Here is a 24,228-nt window from a genome sequence, read left to right as displayed (position 1 = left end):
GCACTTGTTACAGCAAAAACCTTTAAATGCTGTTTAATTTTGAGTTAAAAAAAGAAACATACATTCCAGAAAAGGTATAAATCAATTACCTGGGATTATGAGTAATTTTTAAGGAAACTCTTATATGCTACTACCACTGTCCTCAAGAAATAGAATAATGCCATCCCCTCAGAAGCATCTCTAAGTGTCCCTTCTTCACTTCATCTTAGCCAAAAGGCCGAGAAGTGAGTAATCTTGATCACACCTTATTCCCTCTCGGTTTGGGGCATTAGGAACAATGGTGATATGAACATTATCTTGGATGCATTTGGGTATGTACACGCATGAGATTTTCTAGGGTAATTATACCTGAGTGAAATTGCAAGATTACAGGATAGGAATACCTTCTTCTTTTCTAGATACTACAAATATTTTCCAACGTGATTTTATCAATGTATACTTCTTCTAGAAGTCTACAAAGGACATTATTGTTCCACATCTTTGCCAAAAGTTCTAAATACTTAATTTAGTCAGACTTGGTAACATTTGCTAGTCTAATGAGTGTGCAATAAAGTCTCATTATAGTTTTAATTTGCATTTCACTGACGAATGAAGTTGTGTGTCTCCTCATATATTAATTGGTCATTTGGATATTTCCTTTTGTGAGCTGCATGTTCAAAATTTCTGCCTATTTTTTTTTATTGGATTGTCTTTTCTTAACAGTGCTTAATTTAATCCATGTATTAATAACGAGTCTGAATGATGAATGACCAGGATTGGAGGTTCACCTTGCAGCCAGAAGGCAAACCCAGCAATCTAAGATTTTTCACAAAATCTTTTTAGGTAATTAGCTGGCACAAATTAGTCATCAGACAAATTGCGCCTAAGCATCTGCCTTCCACACAATCTGCTGCCAGTCATCTGTCTGTGTACCCAGATCAATGAATGATGCTAAGGACAGTAGTTAACATACACCAGACTCTTACCATGTACATGACACTGGGTTAAGCACGTACCTTATTGACTTCTCTTAATATCCTTATGTGGAATGTACATTAGGCTTCGAGGCTTAAATAACTTACCCATTATGACTCAACTAGACAGTGATGTGGCTGGAGATGATCCCGCATCTAACTCCACAGTTCATGTTCTTATCCTAATTATTACACTGCCTCAAAATAGCTTCCTTCTGATTTCAAATTTAGGATTATTATGTACTGTGGAAATGGCAGTCAATTCTAGAAGAAGAGAGTATAATTAAGTACTTAGTTTAGAGTTGGTAAATTTTAAATTCCCTAAAAATATATCGTAATGCATTACGAAGGATACTGACAGAAAATAGGTTTACGTAAAGCTTAGTATGCACTTAACATTTGCATCACAGCTCATATGTGAACGGCAAAGATGGACTCTTTCACCTTACTACTGCATCCACAAACATTTTATACATCAGATGCTCTGAATCCAGACTTATTTTTTAGGTTAGAATCATGAAATTAACAATGATGGCAAACCTAACCTTGCATCCAGTAGCAGCTCCCCAAATTCTCAAAGCAAAGAGGTCAGACAACCCAACACGTGTTGAGTCTCAAAGGGGCTTTCTAGTTATTGATAAGCAGCAAAGCATTAATAAAACAGCAAAACGTTCAAAAATTAAACACTACTGTTTCTTGGACAAGACCCCAGAGATGGGTGGGAAAATGAACCTTTATTTCCCTGCTAAACTTTGAATTTGTTGGAAGATAAAAGAACTGTGAATATTTTGAAACAAAAGTTGTGGGAAGGGGACCAGACTTTGAAAAGATCACGAGAATTAAGAACTAAGCTACCATCTGTGAAGTCAGGGCGTTTTCTATAACGAACTTTAATTCAGAGGGCGCTTTTCTTTTTTTTCCCCTTTTGAGGGAACCTTCCTGCTTTAACATGTTCATGGGTCCTGTACGGCTTGTAAAGCTATGTTCTTTCTCCCGCTGAGATCCTGCTCAGGCATGTAGTTTCATTTGAAAGAATAATTTTCAATGTCTCCTTCTAGGCTGAGCATTCATCCCCCCACTGCTTGATTGATTGAATCCCACAGTCTGTGTCTGGAAGGCGAAGTCTGAGCTTTATGTATTGCTTTCTGGCAAGCCATATTGCCACGCTCCATGGAACGGATGCAGCAGGATAACTGTGTGCAACAGGCTTTCAGACCCTCGGATCTAGGGGGCTGCCAGGTATAGCGTCTCATTTTACCACTTAATAAGTTTAAAGGCCTGTAACGATTACATTGCTATCTGATGAATCTGTTTCAATAACAATATCTTACATCTTGCATGGCTTTTAATAGCTTACAAGGTGAGGGTACCTTATCTTGTTTGCTCTTCACAACAATTGTTTATGGGAAGCAGTGCTTTATCATCTCCCATTTTAACAACAAGAAGAGACTGTGATCTTTGCCCAGCGTCACATAGCTACTAATTGGCAGTCTTGTCATTAAAACCCGGATCTTCTTATTCTAACACGTGTTCTTTTATGATTCTCATAATAAACCCAAGACTGGAGAACTATAGAGGACTTTCAAAAGGACCCACATCATCAAAGTGCTCTCAGTCCAGAAAACTGATGGTAATATAAATGTCACATTGCTGCTCACTTGAGCAGAACAAAACAAAGAATAAGCCATTTCATTGTTGCCTTTAGGATAAGAAGTCTTGGAGAAAATCGCTGGGATAGCTTTGAAAAACCCTAAATGTGATCAGTCAGGCCCCTGGAAGATAAGCAGGCCTGCCCTGTAGGAGACTTGTAATTTATAAGGTCTCAGTGTGCTGGCTTTGCCTTCCCATGCATTTTTTATGTGTACGTCTCATTTTTCCAACTGTAAAATCCTGGAAGGTAGCTGTTTTGGTTTGTTTTTTTCCCAGAGGCAGATCCCGAGATAAAGATTCAAGTGCTAGTGACTTATTTGAGAGGAGAAAGGAACACCAGTAGGGAGTGGGGCAGTGGCACAGGGAAGGGAAAGTGGCCACCAAAGTGTGTGTCATCAAGCCAGCTGCCACCAGAGTGAGCGAAACTTAATACCAAAAGGAAACCCTGGGCACAGTGCAAAACACACACCTCAGAGACAGCACCCCTAAGGGGTGAGGAAGTTGGGGTGTTCCTACGCCATCTCCCATCAGTGGTTGTTGAGAGCTGCTGGGAGTGGGGGTAACACACCCACCCTCCGAGATACTGTGCAAGAGGACCCAGTGGCATTCTGTAGCTTAGGAAAAAGTTACTAAGCAGAAAATTGCAGACACTGGCAGGGCAAAGTGGCTGGTAAAAGGCAGGAGGGATACGGAAGAGCCCCCAAATAGAGTGCTATAACAGGATCCAGGTCTTAAGGTTTTAAAATTTTCATTCAAAGCCCAAAATTATATTTGGGACATAATCGTCCCCTGATAACTATGGACACATCAACCTGATACCAGAGCGGTTGTGAGGAACGCTTCCAGATACACATTAAACCCTAACCAACAAAAGACTGTGGAAAGAAAGAAGAGAGAAGAAAGAGCACAGAAGGCACCCAGGAGTCGTCTGTACTTACACTTTCTCGTAAACCTTGTTGGGATGTTCCGGCCATTTGATCATGCACACCACTCTGTTGGGAAAGGTCTCTGTGGTGGAGTAGTAGCCCTGGGGGAAGGCCAGCAGGAGAGCCAGGACCCAGATGACACAGATGACCCCTTTGGTGGCTGTGGCCGACAGCCGGGGCTGGAGGGGATGGATGATGGCCATGTATCTGGAGCAGAGAAGAAAGGACAAAGTTCCCATTTGGTCACCAAAATCTGCATTAGCGATTATGCATTGTTCCTGCCAATGAAAAATTTCCAGAAACCCTTTGATCCCTGGTGATTTTTACTACTTTCTGATCCCTTTCCCATACTCTATCCTTAAGCTTTTATGACTTTTACAACATAAAATGCTAAAATCCATGAGAAAAGTCAGCCAGATTTTAATATTTTAGAACCCATTTAGCAACATCTCAGGAGAGGTTTTCATCATTGGAACACTCATGGTGGGGACATGATGCCCCCATATGTCAGTGGTTTACAGTGAAATTAGAAAAATAAGGACAATGTTATAAATTTACTCAAGATAAAGATTATCTTTATCCTTTTTGGATTAAGGAATAATGGTTATAGAAACAGTAGTTTTTAAAGTCCTCATGTGGTAAATTAAAAGGCTAGCAATCCTACAGGATTCCATACAATTTGAGGGGACTGTGTATGTATGAAAAAGCAGTGGCCTAAAGGCAGCAAAAAAACAACAACTCCTGGAGAAATCTTCATCAATTCTTTGAACATCTGGAAGTCAGTGTGTGACTAACAACACAGGCTTAGTGAAGAGAAAGACAGTCTCCACCTGTTGAGACAGACACACTCGAGCATATCAAAGAGCGGAGGGGGTGAAACCCCGTTGCAGGAAGGGGGACGCAAAGAGAATGATGAGTTGGGGCCAGGAGCCGTTCCTCCTCCTCTCACCTGGGATTTGAATGGCTGTCCATTCGTCAAATCTGTGTGCCGCCTCTGAGATGCAGCAGAGATTTTAGGGAGAATGAATATTCCAATCAGCATTTCATATCAATTACAATCACATCAATTTTGCCTCCTTCATTTTAACAGTGATCTCCCTTTGTGTATTTTTCTTGCAAAGTTTGTGAATCCATCCCTTAAAATATGCATTTTTTTTTCAGAGTAGGGATTATGTCTTATGCCGCCTTTGGGGTTTAAATATTATCTGACAGAACCTCAGAATCACGCATTTGACTCTCTGACATGCAGGTATTTCTGGCTTCCATGAGACAGCATGCTCAATGGAGACTTCAGAAATGAGCAGACAAATAGCACAGCTGTCAGCTGGCTCCACGTAATTCCACATAATTCTTTCTCTACATTCTTTGGACTCCTAGGATCTCTAGGCCAGAACTGGGGCCAGGGTTACAAGTAAAGCAATTTCATTCAGAACGCGCTCTACAAATTTGCACTGAGCACCTGCTGCACGCAGAACACAGCGTTTACTTCTGGGCTCTCAGCTTCTAATTTCTCCAGGGAGAGAAGGCGCATAAATAAGCAGTCACAAAACAAGACAGTAGGATGTGTGACCTCAAGTGGTAATCTCACAAAAATGCTTTAGAGCCTTAGGGAGGCTGCAGAGGTAATCAGAGCTTGGAATGGCAGGTGGACTATTGGAGGGGTTTAAAGAGGTGTGCTTAGCTGGATTTGGGGTGGGCCTGCTGAGCATCCAGCTTGAAGGGCAGAAAGCATTCAGAGCCTTCCTCCTTTCTCCAAGATATGATTAGATTTGACTCTGTCCTGGAAACTTGATGGCTCCGTTTTCCTGAAGGCTTCTTTAGTATCCTTTTATTATCCTAAACTTTAGAATATCTTTCTTCACAGTTTCTTGCTAGGGACATAGGCTTTCTTATCTGGTCTCTAAGAGTGCTGCCACTGCAGGTGTTCCATGGAGGCTGGATATTAAGATGCCTCAGATCAACATTTACATATATGATCAGAGGAGATGATAATCCCCAGGCAGAAAAGCCCCAGAATCTTTTCCTTCCACTTCTTTGAGAAAGTGGGTAAGTGGTCTTGAAGTCAGGAGAAAGTGGAATTAGGAAGAGACTTGGAAGAGATGCATGGTAGGGGTGCGTAGTAATCTATAAATCTTTGGGCGAGTTTCCCTGGCTGAGTTGGTGGCTATAAAGCCTATCATTCAATTGTGGTTTGCAGAGAACCAAAAGGGCAAAGACAACTCTCAAGATTCAGTGAATCAAGCGTAGCCTGTCCTCTTTAGGTTACCCCAAGGGGCCACAGCTACTTCCAAGGGAGGCCCAGTACACCATAGAGCTGATGACCTTCCATTCCTGGGGCGGTCTCCTAAAAAGAACCCTGAGAAGTCTTGATTTCTCTCCTGGATCTGCCTCTTTCTTGCTGCCTGAAAGTGATGAAGTGCTGGTTTCCTCTTTAGTTATGGGTTGGTGCTGGATGGGGAACCCAGAATCAGAGCCAATGGTGGTGGATGTAACCACTATTGTTGTCTTCTTTCCAGTTTGGTGAAGGGCTGGGCCTGGATGGTCATGGTCAGAATCCATTTGAGTGTTTGCATTAAAATTGTAGGATTGCTTATTGGATCATTTCCCAGAGGCAAGAGCTTTCCACTACAAGGCTGGCTACATAGCCATGAAGATGGCTTTCCTTTCCAGTACCACTCAGCCTCCTGTTTTCTCTGTGGCTGTGCATTCTCAGACTTCGCAGGAGCTTGAAGAGGCTGCATGAGGAAGAAGCTGGTAATTACCTTGCCCCTTTAATATCTCAGACAAAAGATTTTAATTTACTTTTAACTTAGGCTAAACGCTCAATCTTAAATAAATGTACCCTAACACCCATCTCCGTGCCCAAATTGGTGATACACCATTCCAAATCTAATGTAACTGGGGCATCAACATATTGGTGCTGTAACTCCAAATGGGTGGCAGAAAGCCATATTTTATCTTTATTGCAAAAATTGCAATTTGGAAGCCCATTTCAGTTAACTCTCTGCCGTTTTATGAGTGTAGGAGCCATTTCAGTGACAGATGAAAGTATTACGCACACAAAGCCAGAGAGAATAAAAGAGATTTGCTTAAAAAATGTATATATTTTCATTTGTCCAAAATAGAGCCACTTATAAATCTCTCTCCCTTTCTTTCTTCTTTCTCTCTCCTGCAGTCCTCACTTCTGTGGCTTGTGTGACATGCTTCTTTCTTATTCACCCCAAATCTAGTACCTCTCTGATGACTTGTCCACAGACGGATGCATCTTTTCTTTCCTACTATCTATTTGTAGCTTGGATTCCATTAACATACATTTATATATTTATTTGTAGCCAACCTGAACAATTCTTGCTTATTTGGCTATGTTATCATTGAGCCAGTGCTGCAAGCCTTAGGAAAATATATTCAATAAATATTTATTGACTGCATTGTGCTCACGGGATGAGAAGGCAGTCAATGAAACATCTTTCTAGTTCACGCATTAATCAACAGGCTGCCAGAGTCAGGGGTCTGGAGACTGTGTGGGATTGTGGATTATGTTCTCCATTTGAGGTTGTTCCAGTTCCACAGAGAGCCATTAGTTCTGATTTTAATTGTATGTGGCCTCCCAGCTGCAAAACCTGAGGGGCCATCTTCCTCTTGCATGTTTATGCTTTATAAAAAGAACTCTTCATATAGTCCCTTAAATCTGTCAAAAAATAAGGCTGCACATTTTTTTAAAAAAGGTAGAGTGAAACAATCCTATTGTGAAAAAAAATTCCAATCTTGGGACAAGCTGCAGTGTCCTCATAACCTCCTCCCATACCAGCCCTAAATCATCTGGCAGAGAGGATGTCTTTCCTCTGCCAGGAGATCTGATCTATCGGGCCCTTCTTTGCAGTCTTTCCCCTCCATGTCCAGTCTCTGCCCTCCCTTATCCCCACTCACTTCCTCCTGGGATGGTACAAGTTTCCTTTAAGGGACCACGTCTTCCTGGGTTCAAACGACCAGGAGGGATGACAGCTGAGAGCAGGGCTTCAATAGCCCAGTTCAAGAGTCAGCAAATTTTTTCTGTAAAGGGCCAGATAGTAAATATTTTAATTTTTGGTGCCCCGTACAGCTTCTGTTGTAACTACTCAACTCTGTCCTTATAGTGTGAAAGCAGCCACAGACAAGGCAACTATTGGGCATGACTTTGTGCCTATAAAATTTTGTTTACTAAACTGGTGGGGGCTAGACTTGGCCCCTGGGTCACCGTTTGCTGACCTTTGGTCTAGTTTATGGGAAGTGAAGAGCAGGAGGAATTCGAACCATAGAACAGTGTGCACTCTTCAGAAACATTCTTTATCTTTGACAGACTGAGCTCATAAGGTGGATAAATCTTACAGCCCACAAGCCGTCAGTAAGGTGGTTAGCTGCCAGTCATGACGCTGAATCCTGCCTCTTGTGTGAGTACAGTGGTCATTCAGCCTGAGATGTTTTTCCTCTTCTGTCTCTTTCTGGCTGACAGCTATTTATTTTCATGGTTTGACCCAGTCATCATGTCTTTGTGGTTGGGTTAGGTGCCCCGCTTTTACTGCTGTGAAGATCTCTAACTTTGTGCAGAACACACTTCACTTTATTTATCTATTTGCATAACTATCTCTTCTCTCTTCATCCTCCACAGATTCTTTGAAGATGGCAGTTGCTGTGACTTATTCACGTTGGCATCCTTGGCCTCCTTCAGTGCCTAGGATGTAGTAAATAGTCGATGAAAGCTTAATTGAATAAACAAATATGCAAATTTCTTGGCACATAGCAGGGGCTTCATAAATGGTTGTTGAATGAAAATAAATGTGGCAGGAGACATACATATGTATTACACCTTTGTTCCTCCCAGTCTTAACATATGTGAGACCATCAAGTGAGATTAATTACCCCTCAGCATTTTCTGTTATGCAGACATCCAAGATCATCCTGTAGGAGTGACCTCACTGGACCTGGGGCTTCAGAATTTCCTGTCTCTTGACATTAAACCCTTAAATAAATTCTCAGTAAGTATTTGTCAGCTAACTTCTGCATTGACCAGTATGTTGAGAACTGTACAGAATTCAGTGTTTCTACATCTCCAGCTCTTCCTCTGAACAAGAGTTTGCTTCACCCTCTCCCTTTCCGCTCTCTACTCTCTTCCATCTCAAGGAGGACACAGTCTGTCTACCTGAGGTCACTAACATTTCATCATTTAGGGTTTTCTTCTAGGACACTTCTTAAATCACCAAAATCCAGGGACCTCACTTAGCCAGATCACTTGACCAGCAACTTTGCCTATTCAACTAAGCTCAAGCTCACAAACTATAACCAAGGAGGCCTTTGAGCAGCCAACAGAGATGGTCCAAAGTTCACATACTACTAAAACATTTTGGCAATAGCAAAACCCCTCGTTCCTCATTGCTATGTTATACACAATTCTAAAAAGCACAAGTTTTTGGCCTCCAAGACCAATATAGATTCATAGTACTGTCAGTGGATTCATTTCAAAAAGTGCCAGCTGACAGCAAGAGCACAGTCAACACGACCATAAGAGATAGATGCAAAGACAGATAGAACCAAGAGCCTATGACAATTTAGGGTGAATTGAAGGAGGGGATGTAGCTGACTGTTGTCTGAGCTGTCCTGTCCATCTGTGATCAAAGAAGGACCCATGTGGTTCAAAGATGATTTAGATAGAGAGTCTCCAGCCAGGGCTACCATAAAAATACACATGACTAGGGGCTGGTCCCATGGCTGAGTGGTTAAGTTCACGCACTCTGCTTCAGTGGCCCATGGTTTCACCAGTTCAGATTCTGGGCGTGGACCTAGCACCACTCATCAAGCCATGCAGAGGTGGCAACCCAAATAATAGAACCAGAAGGAACTACGACTAGAATATACAACTATGTACTGGGGGGCTTTGGGGAGAAGAAGAAGAAGAAAGATTGGCAACAGATGTTAGCACAGGTGCATATAAAAAAAAAAGAAAGTACACATGCATAAGGCTTGAAATGAACTAAGGGGAAAAGGCAGTGAAGGTCCAAAACAAGTATAATAACCTCAGTGTTCTTCCAGCAGAGGTGGGCCAGATTTGGGTGAGCAGACAGTTACCATTGAGAATGAGCAACAGTAGGAGTATTAGTCAACTAATTACAGGGAGTCCACTATTCACAATAGAAATCCTACCCCTCAGTGGTTGGACTAGGGATGGAGGTAGCTGGTGTAGAGCAGGAAGATAGAGTGTGCCTATTTTCTAACTGAGAGAAGAAATGACAGCAAGTCCACAGAGTGATGGAAGGTGAGTGAAGTAATACACCGTTTCATCCTCAGCTGCAAGCTCTGGCCAAGGATTAACAGAAGCCACTTACTAGTTTGGCACACCTCTAACCACTGCTTTCTTCCTGTAAAGGATCTTCATGCTTGCATTTGGGACACCAGTCCTGAGCCTGTGCTGGTATGCATGGGACAGACACACACAATGATAACCATCCCCTGGTCCACAGGATGATGCCACTGTCAAATTCTAGTCCTTGGTGACATTCCCACTTTTGGGATTTGGAACTAACACCTGGAAAGGAGGAGCATAGCGACACATAAGAGACTCAGATTTATAGAAATTTGATTTGGGAAGTGTTGATGAGGCCACATGAGCTCCAGTGGCAGAGTAAGAAGCAAAGAGAGGACAGAAGTTTGAGATGTACTTTCTTTGAGATTTTAATTACTACAAGGGAAAAAGGAATTGTATTGATTGAACTTTATGATTTTAGTGGAAACAATAAAGGGAAGAAGTTCACAGTTTAGGGCATTGTCAGCACTGTGCGTTTTGGTCTTTGGTGTCACTGGAGTATTGAATAAGCCTCTCTGGTCAACTACATAGGAAAATCTAGCTGGCCATAATTTGAGGTGGGGTTGAATTTTCAGCCTATCGTGCAGTGTGGCCTTGATAGTAAGTTAGTTAATGTTTTCTTCTGACTGATTTTGAAATTTGTGTGAGCAACATCAAAGACGTGTTTCTTGTGGGGCTGAAACATCCATTTCACAAGGCCTAGTAGACTATATAGAGATTGCCACAGTCACACAAAGGTGGATTGAGGGTTTCCATGATTCTCTGCCATCCTCTTCCCCAGCATGATTGGTATGTTTTTGGCTTGACTTTTAATCTTGATAGCAGAAAATTTAAATCAGGGGCACTTGAGACAGAAGGGTGGGGTGGGAGGGGGTTTCGGATCACGGCATGTTTTCACCCCCTCTTCATGCAGGGCAGCCTCTCTTCTCCTACACATCGCCTTTATTCGCCCCACAGACGCAGGATCCATGAGCTGGGATTAGGGTGAGGTGAGTGAGGTGCTCACTGTGAGGGTTGTACAAGCAGTGCTAGATCCTGTCTGTATTGAAAATTTTGACAGTTTACTCAGCATAGAGTTTTGGCATTAATTTTGATATTTTAATATATTGCATTAAGATATTATTTGTCTTGATTGCTGAATTTTTTATGCCCCCTTAAATTTAGCACCCCTGGCAAAACCCCAGCCCTGATAATATCTCCCACTCAAGTACATCAGGCAGGACCATCACTGATAAAATGAAGTGTCCTCGGACCCAGGTAGTGGTGGGACAATTGTTTGATGCTGCAGGCCCTGCCAAATGCCTCATTACCAGTCAGTCATGCTGTGTCCTCTGCCTGCAGCCTTGTAAGGCCCTAGGTCACCAGATCATAGGTGGCAGGGTTGGTGGGAAACCTGAAAAATTACCCCTAACGTGAGCAGGATAGAGGCTGAGCAATTCTGCTGGAGAGAGTGTAGAGAGTAATTTGCGTACCCTTTCCACAATGACTTTGCTTTTATCGTGTAGTGCAGATCCATAACTAACTGATTAATTGATTGATAGTGCTTTCTTTTTAAAAAAATCTTTTGTCAGCAATGTTATAAATAAACAAAAGCGTGTGTTCAATGAAAAATTAAGGACTAGATTTCTGTTTTTCATGAAAGTTGACGAGGAACGTGTAATCTGCACAAAGGGATTTTAGACATTTACCTTCTAGGGGCCAAAGTGTTATCACTGAACACATGAAAACCAGAAGGCACAAATCTGCTGAAGAAGCAGTAGCATCTACACCAAAAAGCTGGTAATTAGTAATTTTAAGACTACTGTGCCCAAAGATGTTCATATAACATATGCAGTGAAAATGGCGCATTTGCCCATCATTCTGTGAAGAATGACTTTTCATTTAGATTAAATGACTGTTCTAAATTAATTTCACTCACTTTCAGTTCCAATTTTTCTTGTGCGTGTACAAAAGTTCAAGTGATAGCTATTAAGATGTTGGCTCAGTTAGCAGAATTTGGCAAATAGCTAAATGATTATAATTTTATGTGAGTGTCAGCAGATTTCTCAAATAGGAAATTAGTTAATTCCAATAATGGTTCAACTCTTTTTTAATCCAATTCGTGGATTCAAAGTTTTTGGAAGGTGAAATAACTGACATTGTTATCATAAACTCATTTCAAACTGCAACAGTGAAGATAAATTGTTTTGCTTTGTTTGGGTTCTAATATGCATACAATATGCTAAAAATAATGTTCTTACTAAATTAAGAAACCTATGGAATAAAAATGTACTTGGAATAGATTGTGACACACATAATTTGCCACTGTGTCCAAACAAGTTGTGATATTTTACCAATTGAAACAGAAGCTGATGTTGTTGAAAAATTTTTGTAGGTACAGAGTAACTGAACTATTTTTTTCTTTTTTGGTGATAAAGTTAATGATGGATATGAAAGTATACTTCAGTAGATTTTAGAAGTATTTGAGTATTTGCAAATTGCTTTGTGAGTTAACCTAACTAATAGCACTGAAGTTTTTGGAATTGAATCCTCTTAAGTTTTGGTTGCATTTTGTTTAAAATTAATTGAAAATCATCATGAAAATGTTTTCAATGGAGTATCCCAAAAGTTTCGCTTCTGAAGCTTTTAGAAAATTGCAAGTTTTGAATACAAATCTGGCAAACCAAAAGACATTGAACTTAATCCCTATAAAACAAGGGAGGAAAAACAATGAAAGCTCTATGGTGCACAATTTAATTTTGAAATTCTTGAATTACTCTTAGGAATATTTTGACTTCTGGGAAGAATCTTTTGATAGATCTAATCTTTAGCAAACAATTTATATTCTGTATCAGGATGGACTGGTATGAAATTGGGAAGGACTACAATTATGCAGTTTCTAAATCTGGTAAAACATTAAAAGGAAACATGGAGACAACTTATCAACTTAGTTTTTTTTCTTAAATCTACATTTTTCTGTCTCATTCTGGATAATCTTTTTGGATCAATCTTCCAGTTCATCAATCCTCTATTCAGCATTTCTAACCTGTTACTAGATTTGTCCTCTGATTTACATTTTAACTCATTATTTTTCATTTTTATAATTTTGATTTGCTTATTTTTCAGCATGCTTGGTCATTCTTTATATTTTTCACTTTCTCTTCATATTTTTAACCTTCTTTTTCATTACTTTATACATAATAAACATAGTTAGTATTCTTTGTCTCTATTAACTCCAATAGCTGAAGTCTTTGGGGGTCTGCTTCTCTAAGTTCTCATTCACAATGATCTGTCTCACTCCCTGTTTCATCTTGACTGCATCCTGCTTATAGTCCTTGGAACTTTACCTGAGAGAATTCACTGATGCCTGGGTTGAAGGTCGGTTCCTTCAGAGAAGATTTGCAATAGTTTCTGCCAAGAATCTGGGAGCACTTCCAGGCTGGGACCACTGTGAACTAGATTTTAGTGTAAGGTTTTTTAGACCAACCACTTGACGTGAATTTGGCCTTCACACTCACGTGAAGACTCCTTTTTTTGCTGCAAACTTTCAGGAGAGAATTTTTTTTCTGTTGACTCAGCACCAAGGTTGGAGATGGGCAATTTTCCTTGCAGTCCCTGGTGGGGTGGGCATTTATTTCTAGCTCTCTTTTTTACACCGAGGGTGAAGCCCTTCGCTTCTCAACTTTAGGAGAAGGCACCCTATTAGACAACCCACCTTGAGCAGATCCTAGGCTTTGTGTCTTGTCCCCACACCCTGTGAGTCAAAGCCAAGGTCAAATGCTCTTAAGACAAAAGTTAACTTTGTCGTTCTGTCCAAAATTTAAAAATCCTACCTTCGTTTAAATTTTGAGCTGAAGATTCCTCACTTTCTTGCCACATAATTAATGCATTTACAAAGTCTTTTTTTTTGTGGTATCTTCTCCAGAATTTTTTAGTTAATTTCAAGAGCATCAATTAGGGTATCTAGTCTGCCATTTTGCTGGAAGCAGAAGTTCTGCTATCTTATTTTTCTTTTTTCTTTTTGTTATGTAATTATTTGGAGTAAAAATTCAAACAATACAGGCGGCAGTAAGGGAAAGTCTCTCCCATCTCTCTTGCTTAAGAGAAACATCAGCTGACACCCTGAGCTTGGGAAATGCCAAGTTCCATCCTACGTGCTTTCTGTATATTAACTCATTTTATCTTTCACCGACTCTCTGAAGCAGGCTACTGTTATGATCCCTATTTTCCGGATAAGGAAATTGAGGCTCAGAGAAGTTAAGTAACTCATCTGCCAACTATAGGGCTAAATTTGATCTTGGCAGTCTGTCTTTGGAGAATTTGCATTGCTTTTTTGTTTTTTCCCCTTTTTACTTTGCTTTTAATCATAGCACTATCTAGGACTCTCACACCCACTTTCAATAATGGGTGCAACCTTCCTTTCTCGGCACATACAAATCTGTATATTCATGCTTTTTCCTGAGTGCTGTTCTGTTCATTCATTCAATAAGCATTATTTGATCCTCTTCTATGTGTCAGGTCAGAGCTCAGTACATTCATGTTTTGAAGGAGTAGTGTGTCTTGTGGGAGAGGCACACACTTACAGGATAATGAAGAGGCCATGTGCTGGGTGCTGCAGGAGAGTTAGAATGTGTAGGAAGCATGGAGCAGACAGGAGGGCATTTCGGCCTGGCCATGGAGGTCGGTAAATTTCTCAGTGAAGGTGATATTTGAATTTGACCTTGCAGGATGAGTTGGTGTGTACACCTTTGGAGAGCTGTGTACCACATACTGTCTCCACAGTATGGAGAGCCATACTTTCTAGGAGGAGGCAATAACATATACAAGGGTCTGGAGACCTGAAAAGAACTGGCTTGTTTCTATTCACTTCTAACATTTTATTAGATACTTCTCAGGAAGAAGCAAGCATTTCATCCTCTATTCTCTTGAATCCCCATGGCACCTGACCAGGTACAACATAGCCCCTTAGAGACTACCAGCTAATTGATTTAACAGTTTCCTCTATGAAGCATGCAGACGTTGACCTCTGAGTTTGCTCCCTCCAGATGTTGATGGGAATACAAGGATAGAGGGTCGAGTGAGGAAGGACATGGTCTTGTGGACTGTTGCTGATGAAAATGCCTAGAGAGAAGTGCCTAGAGGGAACATATGAAGGATACTGGGTCCAGGGCTGCCAAACACAGAGCAAGAGCCCGGGAGAGGGAAACACACTTTCCAGAAAGTAAACAGTTCCCAGGCTTGCGTTTACAGACAATCCTGCTGGGTATGTAGGGCTTGCTCAGCCTGCGTTCCTGGGCACTGTAGCCCCTGCTGCCTGAGTTATGACTTTCCTTCTCCCACGGGGCTCCCAGCACAGAAGATACCTCTTTCCTCTCCCCCTTGCTCTTACTGATTGCTTTTTCTGCTACTTAATCTCTCTTCAAGTGATTTCTCAGAGTCTCAGTTTGCTCCTTGTGAAGAAGGCCAGACACCATTTACTGGGCAGTGATGGCTAACCAACATAACACGTGAGACGGGAACAGACAGTGCCCAGTGCACAGCGGGCACACGACACACTCTCCCTTCACGTCTTTGTAACGCACATCCCCAGAGGCAACGTGGTGTCTTCTCAGAGGCTCAGTGCCTAGCATAAACCTGAGTACTCAGGGCACCAGATGCTTAAACTGCTTAAAACATCAGCACAACTGGCTGGATCCAGGGCCAGGCGCCCAAAGATACTCAAACACCAAAAGCCCGATGAGGTAGTGGCGTCAACTTAATAGCTGTTGTCGAGGGTGGAATTACTCAATTTACAAGTTAAATAGTATTTCATGGAAAAAAATAAATTCAAGGAGTATTGTTTATCCCTGTAGTCCCTATGTGCGAATTCCACTGACAATTGCTGAATTATGGTGTCACAGGCAGTAAAGGGACACTGAAATTTGGCCAGTTACACATTGGACCTCCATGAATTGCCCCCCTGCAGGGGGACCTCCAAGACCCTGGTTATCTGTGGAAGGAGGAGCCTGATTTGACCTCTCTTGTCTCCCCAATCTCTCCTCTGGGTATTCAATCCTCCCTCTCCATTCAGCATCCCATTTCATGGCCTTTTTTGTAAATTTCTGCGAATTTCTTTTGCAAATTCTGAGAATAGTTGTTAGAGGCTCACCAGAGAGCTGCTGAGATACCAGGAACTAGTGTGGCATTGTCAGAGGAGGAAGCACACAGATTGCAAATGTGGGGACTGCACAGGAGGAGAAAAGCACCTCCCCAAGCAGGAAGGAAGTGCATGAGGAGAATAGAGGTTGGCGGGCTATGGGCCTTGTGAAGGGGGCCCAGCCACGACCTCTGACAGGGCACGGCCCACCTCCTTGAGCTACCAGAGATCTCAGAGCAGCCCTCTCTCTGGCCTTCCTTCCTGTCCTGTGTGGTGGTTGCTCCCTCAGGAGATGCAGAGCTGAGCTCCAAGGGGCTTGGCCCTCACATCTTCATTCTCATACAGCCCACAGCAGAAGACATGCAGAATTTGTGCTTCCTGGTATAGCCAAGCAACAAAAACACTATCTCCTCTGACAAGGAGGCAGAAAGAACTATGTTCTCGTCCTTTATTTTTCTGCCACTGACTGGTGAGAGCTTTTGGCAAATCATCTCCTCTCCAGTCTTGGTTTCCTTATCGGGAATCATTTCCGTAGATGTTCTCTAACATCTGAGTATGAGTTTTGCTGTGAGTCTCAGCCCTGAAGGTGGCGCTGGGTGGCATCTCCCAGCAAAAGTGAAGCCTGTCCCTTCCCTCACCCCATCCCATCTCACAGGACCTCTCAGCCAGCACCTGTCAAAATTCCCTCACTCTCATTAGAAATGGTCAAATTCATAACCGGCACTTTAACTTTTCCATTTCGCATGATTATTGTGAGGATCAAATAAGACAAAAATTAGGGACTTGTAATTGTTGTATGAGGCTCTGTTAGGGCGACTCACTAAACAGACATTCAGACCCAGGAAAGATGGGAAGGATGGCAACTCATCAAAGGACATCATGCCACATTCCAAGCTTTAGAAAGATCATGGGCACCTGTGTGGGGGTGGATGATGGCAAAGAAGAATGCCTGGTCAACTGTCTAGGAATCTGTGGTGCTGACACCTGGCTTAGGCAAGGAGCTCAACAGATAAAGATGTCCTAACTATCAATCTATATGGTCCCTTAGAAGAAATTGTTAGGTTAATGGTAACTCACTGTCCTAGAAAGAATTTGAACCAAGAATCAGGGTGAGTGTGCCCATGTTCCTTACATGCTGATGGCACACAGGACCTCAGTGACCACACAGGCTGCTAGGATGGGAGGGGGTTTAGAGGTTGTCTAGTCCCTTCACTAGACACATGAGAACACCATGGCCCAGAGAGGTGGCGTGAACAACCAACGTCAAGTTTAAGACGAAGCTGTGCTTGAAGCCAGTGGTAGCCTCGGAATTTCTATATTGGAAGGATGATGGGAATAAATCAGGATGAAGGGAAAAGGGAGGGCTATCTTGGATGCTTTTGTGTAAAACTTTACGTAAGATTGACAAAGTGTCAACTGTCTATATCAGAAAATAGGAGAGAAGAGTTGATGCAGATGGGAGAGAACTTAAGCTGCCCTTTGGTACTAACATGACTTGATGCCCAAGGACTCTGAGACTCTTGCTTTTCTCCTCTAGATGTAGCCATCTGAGCATTTTTGAGTAAAAGAAAAGAGGGCAGGTCCTTCTGTATCCACACAGCAATAAGCCCACCCTCTGGACTAGGCAGCCCTCACCCCTGGCAGGGTGATGGGAAGCAATGGTGAGAAGCAGAGTTGGGTACAGCCTTGGGCAATGGATGGCCACTACAGAGAGATACCTGTGCCTCCATCTCATGCCTAGATAGAAGATCAGGAAGTGATTTCTAGCAACAAACTCATTAGTACCAATCTCTGTTACCATAAAGCAATTTGGAAGGCCAACAGAATTCACTAAAATGTGATTTTACTGGTAATAATAACTGCAAACTGAAAAGATAATGATTTATGCCCAGCTTTACAATGCCCTGGAGTGGGGGGGATGGTGGAAAGACTCTCTCTCCTACTGTGTCTTGAAGGGCTCTGACCTTCAAGGACCTTTTCTGTGCCTAGGCAGCAGGTATCACAAACAGATCAGAGACATTTGTTTGAACAGCTTCAATGGCTTTTTTCCTGTATCATGGCTACTCAGCCGCTTTGAGGCCTCTCTTCCCAATGTTCTCTTTCTTTCTTCCTTTTTCTTTTTTTGGACTATTTACTCTGAGTTGTTCTAAGTCCCCCGAGTGACTGGTGAACTGACATAGATGGCCGTGGGTCACTTCCAGAGCTATTGTCCTTAAATGGAGCTGGATGGTTCACATTCCAAGTGGCTCTGGAATCTCACTACAGCCCTGTCACAGAGCTGGGTACACCACTTGAAATGATGCAGGACAGTTTGATTCAATAGATTTGATATGGCTTTTTTAACATGGTGGGGTCAAAATGTAGAAATGTTTTTCTGATATTAAGTGATGTGTAGAAAATTACTTCTCCATCCCCAAGACTTTCCCCCTTCATTACCCCTACCTCACTCAGGCTCCATCTTTAAGAGAAGGTTGGAGATGATGTGGGAATGAGAGATGGGAAGGCCCCAGGAAGAAGATGGAGGAGCCTATTAAAACACCTGGAATAGAAATGGTTCAATTTCTAGCAGTATCAACATGTCTTTGCTGTCAAGTCTCATCCATTTACAGTTGTTTACTCCTGAGTACCGAATGGGTCAGTGACCATCCACTCCTCCTTTGGAAAAGTAGTGCCTCCCTGAGATTCTCTGAGCATGGTCCCTTTTATATCAGATATCCAATTCATCATTGTCTGGGATATGACATCTAATCACTGTCTAGAACACAGCCAGCTGGTGGCCCACCCAGCCTCTGTTCTCCCCCTCTTCCTAAGTAACAAAACTCTAATTTGAGTCTAGCAAGTTCTAGCCAAAGAGATGTAAGTGGAAGGTGTGTAAGAGTTCCAGGAGGGAGAACCCTTCTCCTTTCTCCCTTCATCCTTTTTGCTGCCTAGAATGTGCATGCAATGACTGGAACATCAGCAGTCACTTTGGGCCACAAGGTGACCTGAGAATGGAAGCCACATGTAGGGGAGCAGAAAGACAGATGGAAGCCAGGTGTCTGATGGCTTCACAGAGCCACCATTCCTGTCCTTCTGCATCCACTAGCTTTCAGGTAAGTCTAGTATTTTCATGTCTCTGGCATCCTTAGAATGTCAACCTGCCTCCCTCTGGGATTATTTTATGTAATAGAATAAATCCTTGTGTGTTTAAGAATAGCAGTCAGGTCTCAGTTACTCTTAGCTGATCTGAATTCTAACTGCTAAGAGAATTTAGCACTTGTAAGTGGATACTGTAAGTAACAGAACCTAAAATACAGCATTAGCTTATTGGAGAAAGACAAGGCAGATATTAGGGACTCAGCTATTGCAGGTTGGAAACTTGGTGACCCTCATGATGCAGTGGTCAATACATGGCCCATTCTATCTTGGAAGCCAGATCTCAAGCTGATGGAGCCTGAAGCATTAGGGCCAATGGTATTCATGGGCTCCTTTCTTGCTGTTTTTATAACGTCCTGTAAGAACAATGAACTCAGTCTAGAGACAGAGAGGCTGCACACACAAATGTGAGGGAAAACAGCTTTGCTGTGAGAGGCTTGTAATTTGGAGCATTGCTGGGTTGAAAGAACCATTTGCTCTTGTACCCACGTGAAGTAATTGTAAGTGGTGGCTATACACCTGCACCTGTAGAAGAGGGTAAGACTGCCATCCAGTCCCACTAGGATGGTGAGCTCAAGTCTTAGCCTGGACACCACCTTGGTGTTTTGGGGGATGCTGGGTCCCCCTGTGGCCACTGGATTTCTCAGCATTTGCATGTTTCTGATATCCTTAGGATGTCAAACAACATGTCCCATGTCTTTACAGAGCTTAATAGAAAGGTCAAATTTTCCAGTAGAAAGAACAGCCTATTTTAGTTTACTCCTACAAGTTGTTTAAAGTTAGTATTATAAAATAGAATTTCCATAAACAGAATCCTAGCTATTTAGGTGGAGTGGTCACACCTCCAATTCCTTTCCTCTTCTAGGTCCAAGAGAAAAATATTCCTTAGACATCTAGCTGCTTATAGAGAAACTTTGGCCCACAGGATCTTCCAGTGCTTGAGATGATAGAGTATCTTTGTCCTTCCTATATGCATCTACTTGTCCCACACCCTAGATCTTTAATGTATTTGTTCATGATGGGATCTTTGATATAAAATATTGCAGAGTATTGAGCATAGAATGTGGCATTTCACCAGTGCTGCTCAGGACATATGTACATCTAAGACAACTTCATTGTTAGTGCCATCAAGTCGATTCTGACCCTAGCGACTCTCTGAACAGCAGAGCAGAACCTGGCCAATCTTTTTGTGCCATCCTTTCACCTTCCGGCCCTATATCAGACAATGCTCCACTGCTATTTGTAGAGTTTTCATGGCCAGTTTTTTCAGGAGTTGGTGGCCAGGTCCTTCTTCCTAGTCTGTCTTTGTCTGGAAGCTCTGCTGAAACTTGACCACCATAGGTGACCCTGCTGGTGTTTGAAATACCAGTGGCATAGCTTTCAGAATCATGGCAACATGCAGCCACCACAGTATGACAATGGACAGACAGGTGGTGTGGTTCTCTGACAAAGAAATGAGCCTGGGCCATGGCAGTGAGAACACCAAATCTTAACCACTAGATCCCTGGGGCCGGCTAAGACAAGGTGATAGCTTTGAATAAAATGGCACTGATTCTGAACACCAGCAGAGAGGTATGTTGGGAAAGATGAACATATTTACCATCATGTTATCCTTTGACAATATGTGAGGAAACTGTGGCTCACACACATGGCAAAGCTAAATAGTAAAGATGGGACCCCTGCCCATCACTTCTGTCTGATTCCAAAACCCATGCTTTGGAAAGGGTACGCAGCATCCTCCCCAGTTCAGAGGTCCTGTGGAAAGATAGAGGACTGGAAACGACCCAGTCATAGATTGTTTCATCAGCAGTCAGTTATTTGAACTCTCTCTTATGTGTCAGGTGCTGTGTGCCATGAGACACTTCCAATTTGGTCAGAGCAATGAGTGAACAAGCTCTTTGAAATCTTTGCTTTCTACCCACGGCTGAAGCTACTTAGCCCAAACTCTTGCCTTCTTCCCAAGGAGGGTGGTTGCTACTCATACAGAAATAGACAATGAGACTGGAATGGTCCCTTGCCCATGGAGGGTACTCGATTTTGTTGACTCAGATTGAGAGGGTGTTTGAACAGGTCCATCCCAGGCATGTGGGAGTGTCGCCTAGTTGATGCGGTTGTGCTCCGGTGGAAGCTTGGACTGTATTACATGACTACATACCATGGCAAACAAACTTCTGCTGGGCCGTAGTCATGTCAAAGGGTGGGGAATCTGCCTCTCCTGAACTTCGTCCCCATTGGCCATTTTTGTGGTCCTGATCCATCAGCTGGATGGCAGCCTGGAGACTCACCCATTCATTCTTTATTTAAATACTTACTGAGTTCCTAACAGAGCCAGGCACAGTGGTAGGGGCTGGGGCTGCAGAGGCAGAGATCATAATATCACCCCTGATCTCAGGGAGCTCTAGTCTTATGAGGGTGAAGAATGGTAATCAACTAAACTTACAAATAAACATCCAATTACTGCTGTGGCGAGTGCTTTGAAGTAGAGGGGCCATAAGATCATGTAACAAGGGGATCTGGACAGCTTTGGGGTCAGGGAAAGAGTCTCTGAGGAAGTGACATGTGAGCTGAGACCTACAAGGAGAGTTAGATCTGGTAGGTGAAGAGTGACACGCGGGTGGAGTAATTCCAAACAGGGAGAGGGAACAGCGTGTTCAAAGGTCTATGGCAGGAGAGAGACGGGTACGTTCAAGGTACTGGAGCACAGGGACCGAGAGGGAGAATGGTGGGAGATAATGATAACAGCTGATACCATTGGGTGCTTACTCTGCACCAGGTGCTTTTTTAAGGGCTTTACATATATGAACTTCTTTAATCTTTGAAACAACTTGAAGAGGTAGTTGACATTATGACCCACATTTCACATATGAGGAAGCTGAGCCACAGAGAGATTAAGTTATGTACCCAAGGTCATATGGCTACTAAGCAGTTTGAATCTTCAGGCAGCCTAGCTCGAGAGCAGTGAGCAGGATGGCGAAGTGTCTTTGCCCGGATGGGAACCGGAAGCCATTGCATGTTCTTGTGGTGAGGAGTGGGGTGGCCAGGTTTGTATTCTGAAGAGTCCACTCTGGCTCACTGAACTCTGCTCAGTGCATGACAGCTTTGGAGTCGTTTTAGACCCTCTCTCTTCAGTCTTCACAACGTCTTGGGACACGTACTCACAGGGCTATGGACAAGTAAGAATGATGCTAAGCTATAAAACCACAGTCCCCCACATCCTATGTCCTGAGGGTTCTGGAGCTCAGAGCCTCAGGAACTGCAGACAGGACAGGTGGCTAAGGTCTGGACGAAGCATCTGCCAGCATTAAAAAGCCCATCCACCATGTCTCCTTGCTCTGATGGGAGGGATGGGCAGAAGGCAGGCTGTGTGTGCTGTCCACGCCACTGTGACTGCCTCTGACCCAGGACCAGGGGCCTTGGAGGCTGTGATGGCTCTGTAATTGGGGACTGGCTTCCCTACCTGTGAAATTTTGGGGTGGCCTAGATCCTTCCCGCACCAGGCTGGTCACCGGTTATCTAAGGAACTGTAAGCAAAAGTTAGAGACCATTCCCCCTCTCTGGACCTACCACATCAGAATTTCTGGGAGGAGCCCCAGTAATCAGTATTTTTGCAGAGCTCCCAGACTGCAGTAGATCGCATCTAAGGTCTTGCTCCAAAATGAGGATTTTTTTCTTTCCTTACATTTATCAATTAAAAGAGGAGTAGGAAGAACCAGACACAGTGCTAAGAACCTTGACATATTTTCCATTGCTTAATGCTCAACTAGCCCTTTAAGGCTGGTACAATGATTCTCATTTGACCTACAAGGAGAGTTTGGCTCAGGAAGTTTACTTCCTGTTCAATGCTTCACGCTTAACAACACTGGAGCTAGGATTTGAATCTGTTTCTCTAAAACCCAGGCTCCTTCTCCTAACCCAGGGATGGGCAACCTTTTTCTTAAAGGGCAAAACAGTAAATATTTTTGACTTTGCGGGCCACATGGTCTTTACTACAACTACTCAATTCTGCCATCTTACTGTGAAAGCAGCCACAGGCAACATGTGACTGCATGTGTGCGGCTTTGTCCCAGTGAAACTTCGTCTATAAAAACAGGTGACTGGCTGGGTTTGGCCCATTGGCCATAATTTGCTCACCCCTGCGCTAAACAGTCAAAGTATTAATATAGCCTTCTAAAGGAAAGGGAAATGAAAGGAACATTTGTGTAGGCATTCAATAGGGGATGCTTAGCAAATGGAGCTGTCCTGGCATCGTGCTGGACTCTTCAAGGCTTTTATTTCCTATAAACTGCTCTGTCACCCAGGTATTAATGTCTATATTTTATCCAGAAGGAAACTGAGGTACAAAGCAATTAAGTTGTTTGCTCAAGGTCACATTGCCAGTGAAGAATTGGGTGGAGGGGGCGCGTCTACATAGGCCTGTTAGACTGGAGTTGGGGATCTGGCAGGATTTGAGTCTGGGCTGCCTGACTTCAGCACTCGTGATTTTTCTTCTAAAATGAGGGCAGCAAAGGAGAATCATGCTGCCGGCTTCCCTGCTGTGGCCACAAAGGTGCACCCACGGGTCTGGTTAGCTCTGTCCAGCCCACGGGCTCAGGTGTCCTCTCCTCCCTGCTTGGTGAAGCTGTGTAAAACAGCATCTTTCTATGCACTTCCATCACCCTCAGTGCTCCCAACAGAGAATCAGGAACTATTGTATATGAAATCGAATATTTCAGAGCTTTCCTCTCCCATCTATAAACAAGTAAATCATCAGCTTTCAATATTCTGGTAACAAAGTAATCTCCTTCCTGTTGAGCTGAAGATAAGGGATTTGAGAGGCTCCATTGGGGGAGAAATAAAAACCTGAATTGTAACGGTTTTTTGAGACACAGCCAAGATACTAACATCTCATTCAGGAAGGGGATACAGTGGGGAGGAGAGGTAAGCACTGGAAAGATCAGCCATCAGGTCATGCAACAGCCCTGGTCAACACCCCCCCCCCCCCAGCAAAACGGGAATAAAAAGGCAGCCTATTAATTTTAGATGCGCATCAGGTTGTTAATAGGGAGAGGAGACACATAATTCAGAAATCTGCTTTTGTTCCTTTTAAATCAACATGTTTCCATTAAAATGGAAATT

At 42.9% G+C, this 24,228-nt stretch overlaps 1 protein-coding gene across 1 annotated transcript in view; it reads right to left on the bottom strand.

The window, feature by feature from the left end:
* The window catches only part of TACR1 (tachykinin receptor 1), a 155,646-nt gene that overhangs the window by 76,411 nt on the left and 55,007 nt on the right, over positions 1-24,228 (bottom strand). Inside the window, exon 2 of the mRNA XM_070573771.1 lies at positions 3,542-3,736. Coding sequence (XP_070429872.1) covers positions 3,542-3,736 — 195 coding nt within the window. The remainder of the gene's footprint in view (positions 1-3,541; positions 3,737-24,228) is intronic.

Source organism: Equus przewalskii, chromosome 14 (assembly GCF_037783145.1).
Source record: "Equus przewalskii isolate Varuska chromosome 14, EquPr2, whole genome shotgun sequence".
Classification (NCBI taxonomy): Eukaryota; Metazoa; Chordata; class Mammalia; order Perissodactyla; family Equidae; genus Equus; species Equus przewalskii.
The sequence above is the reverse complement of the archived record's forward strand: the minus strand, read 5'-3'. Positions and strand labels throughout refer to the sequence as shown.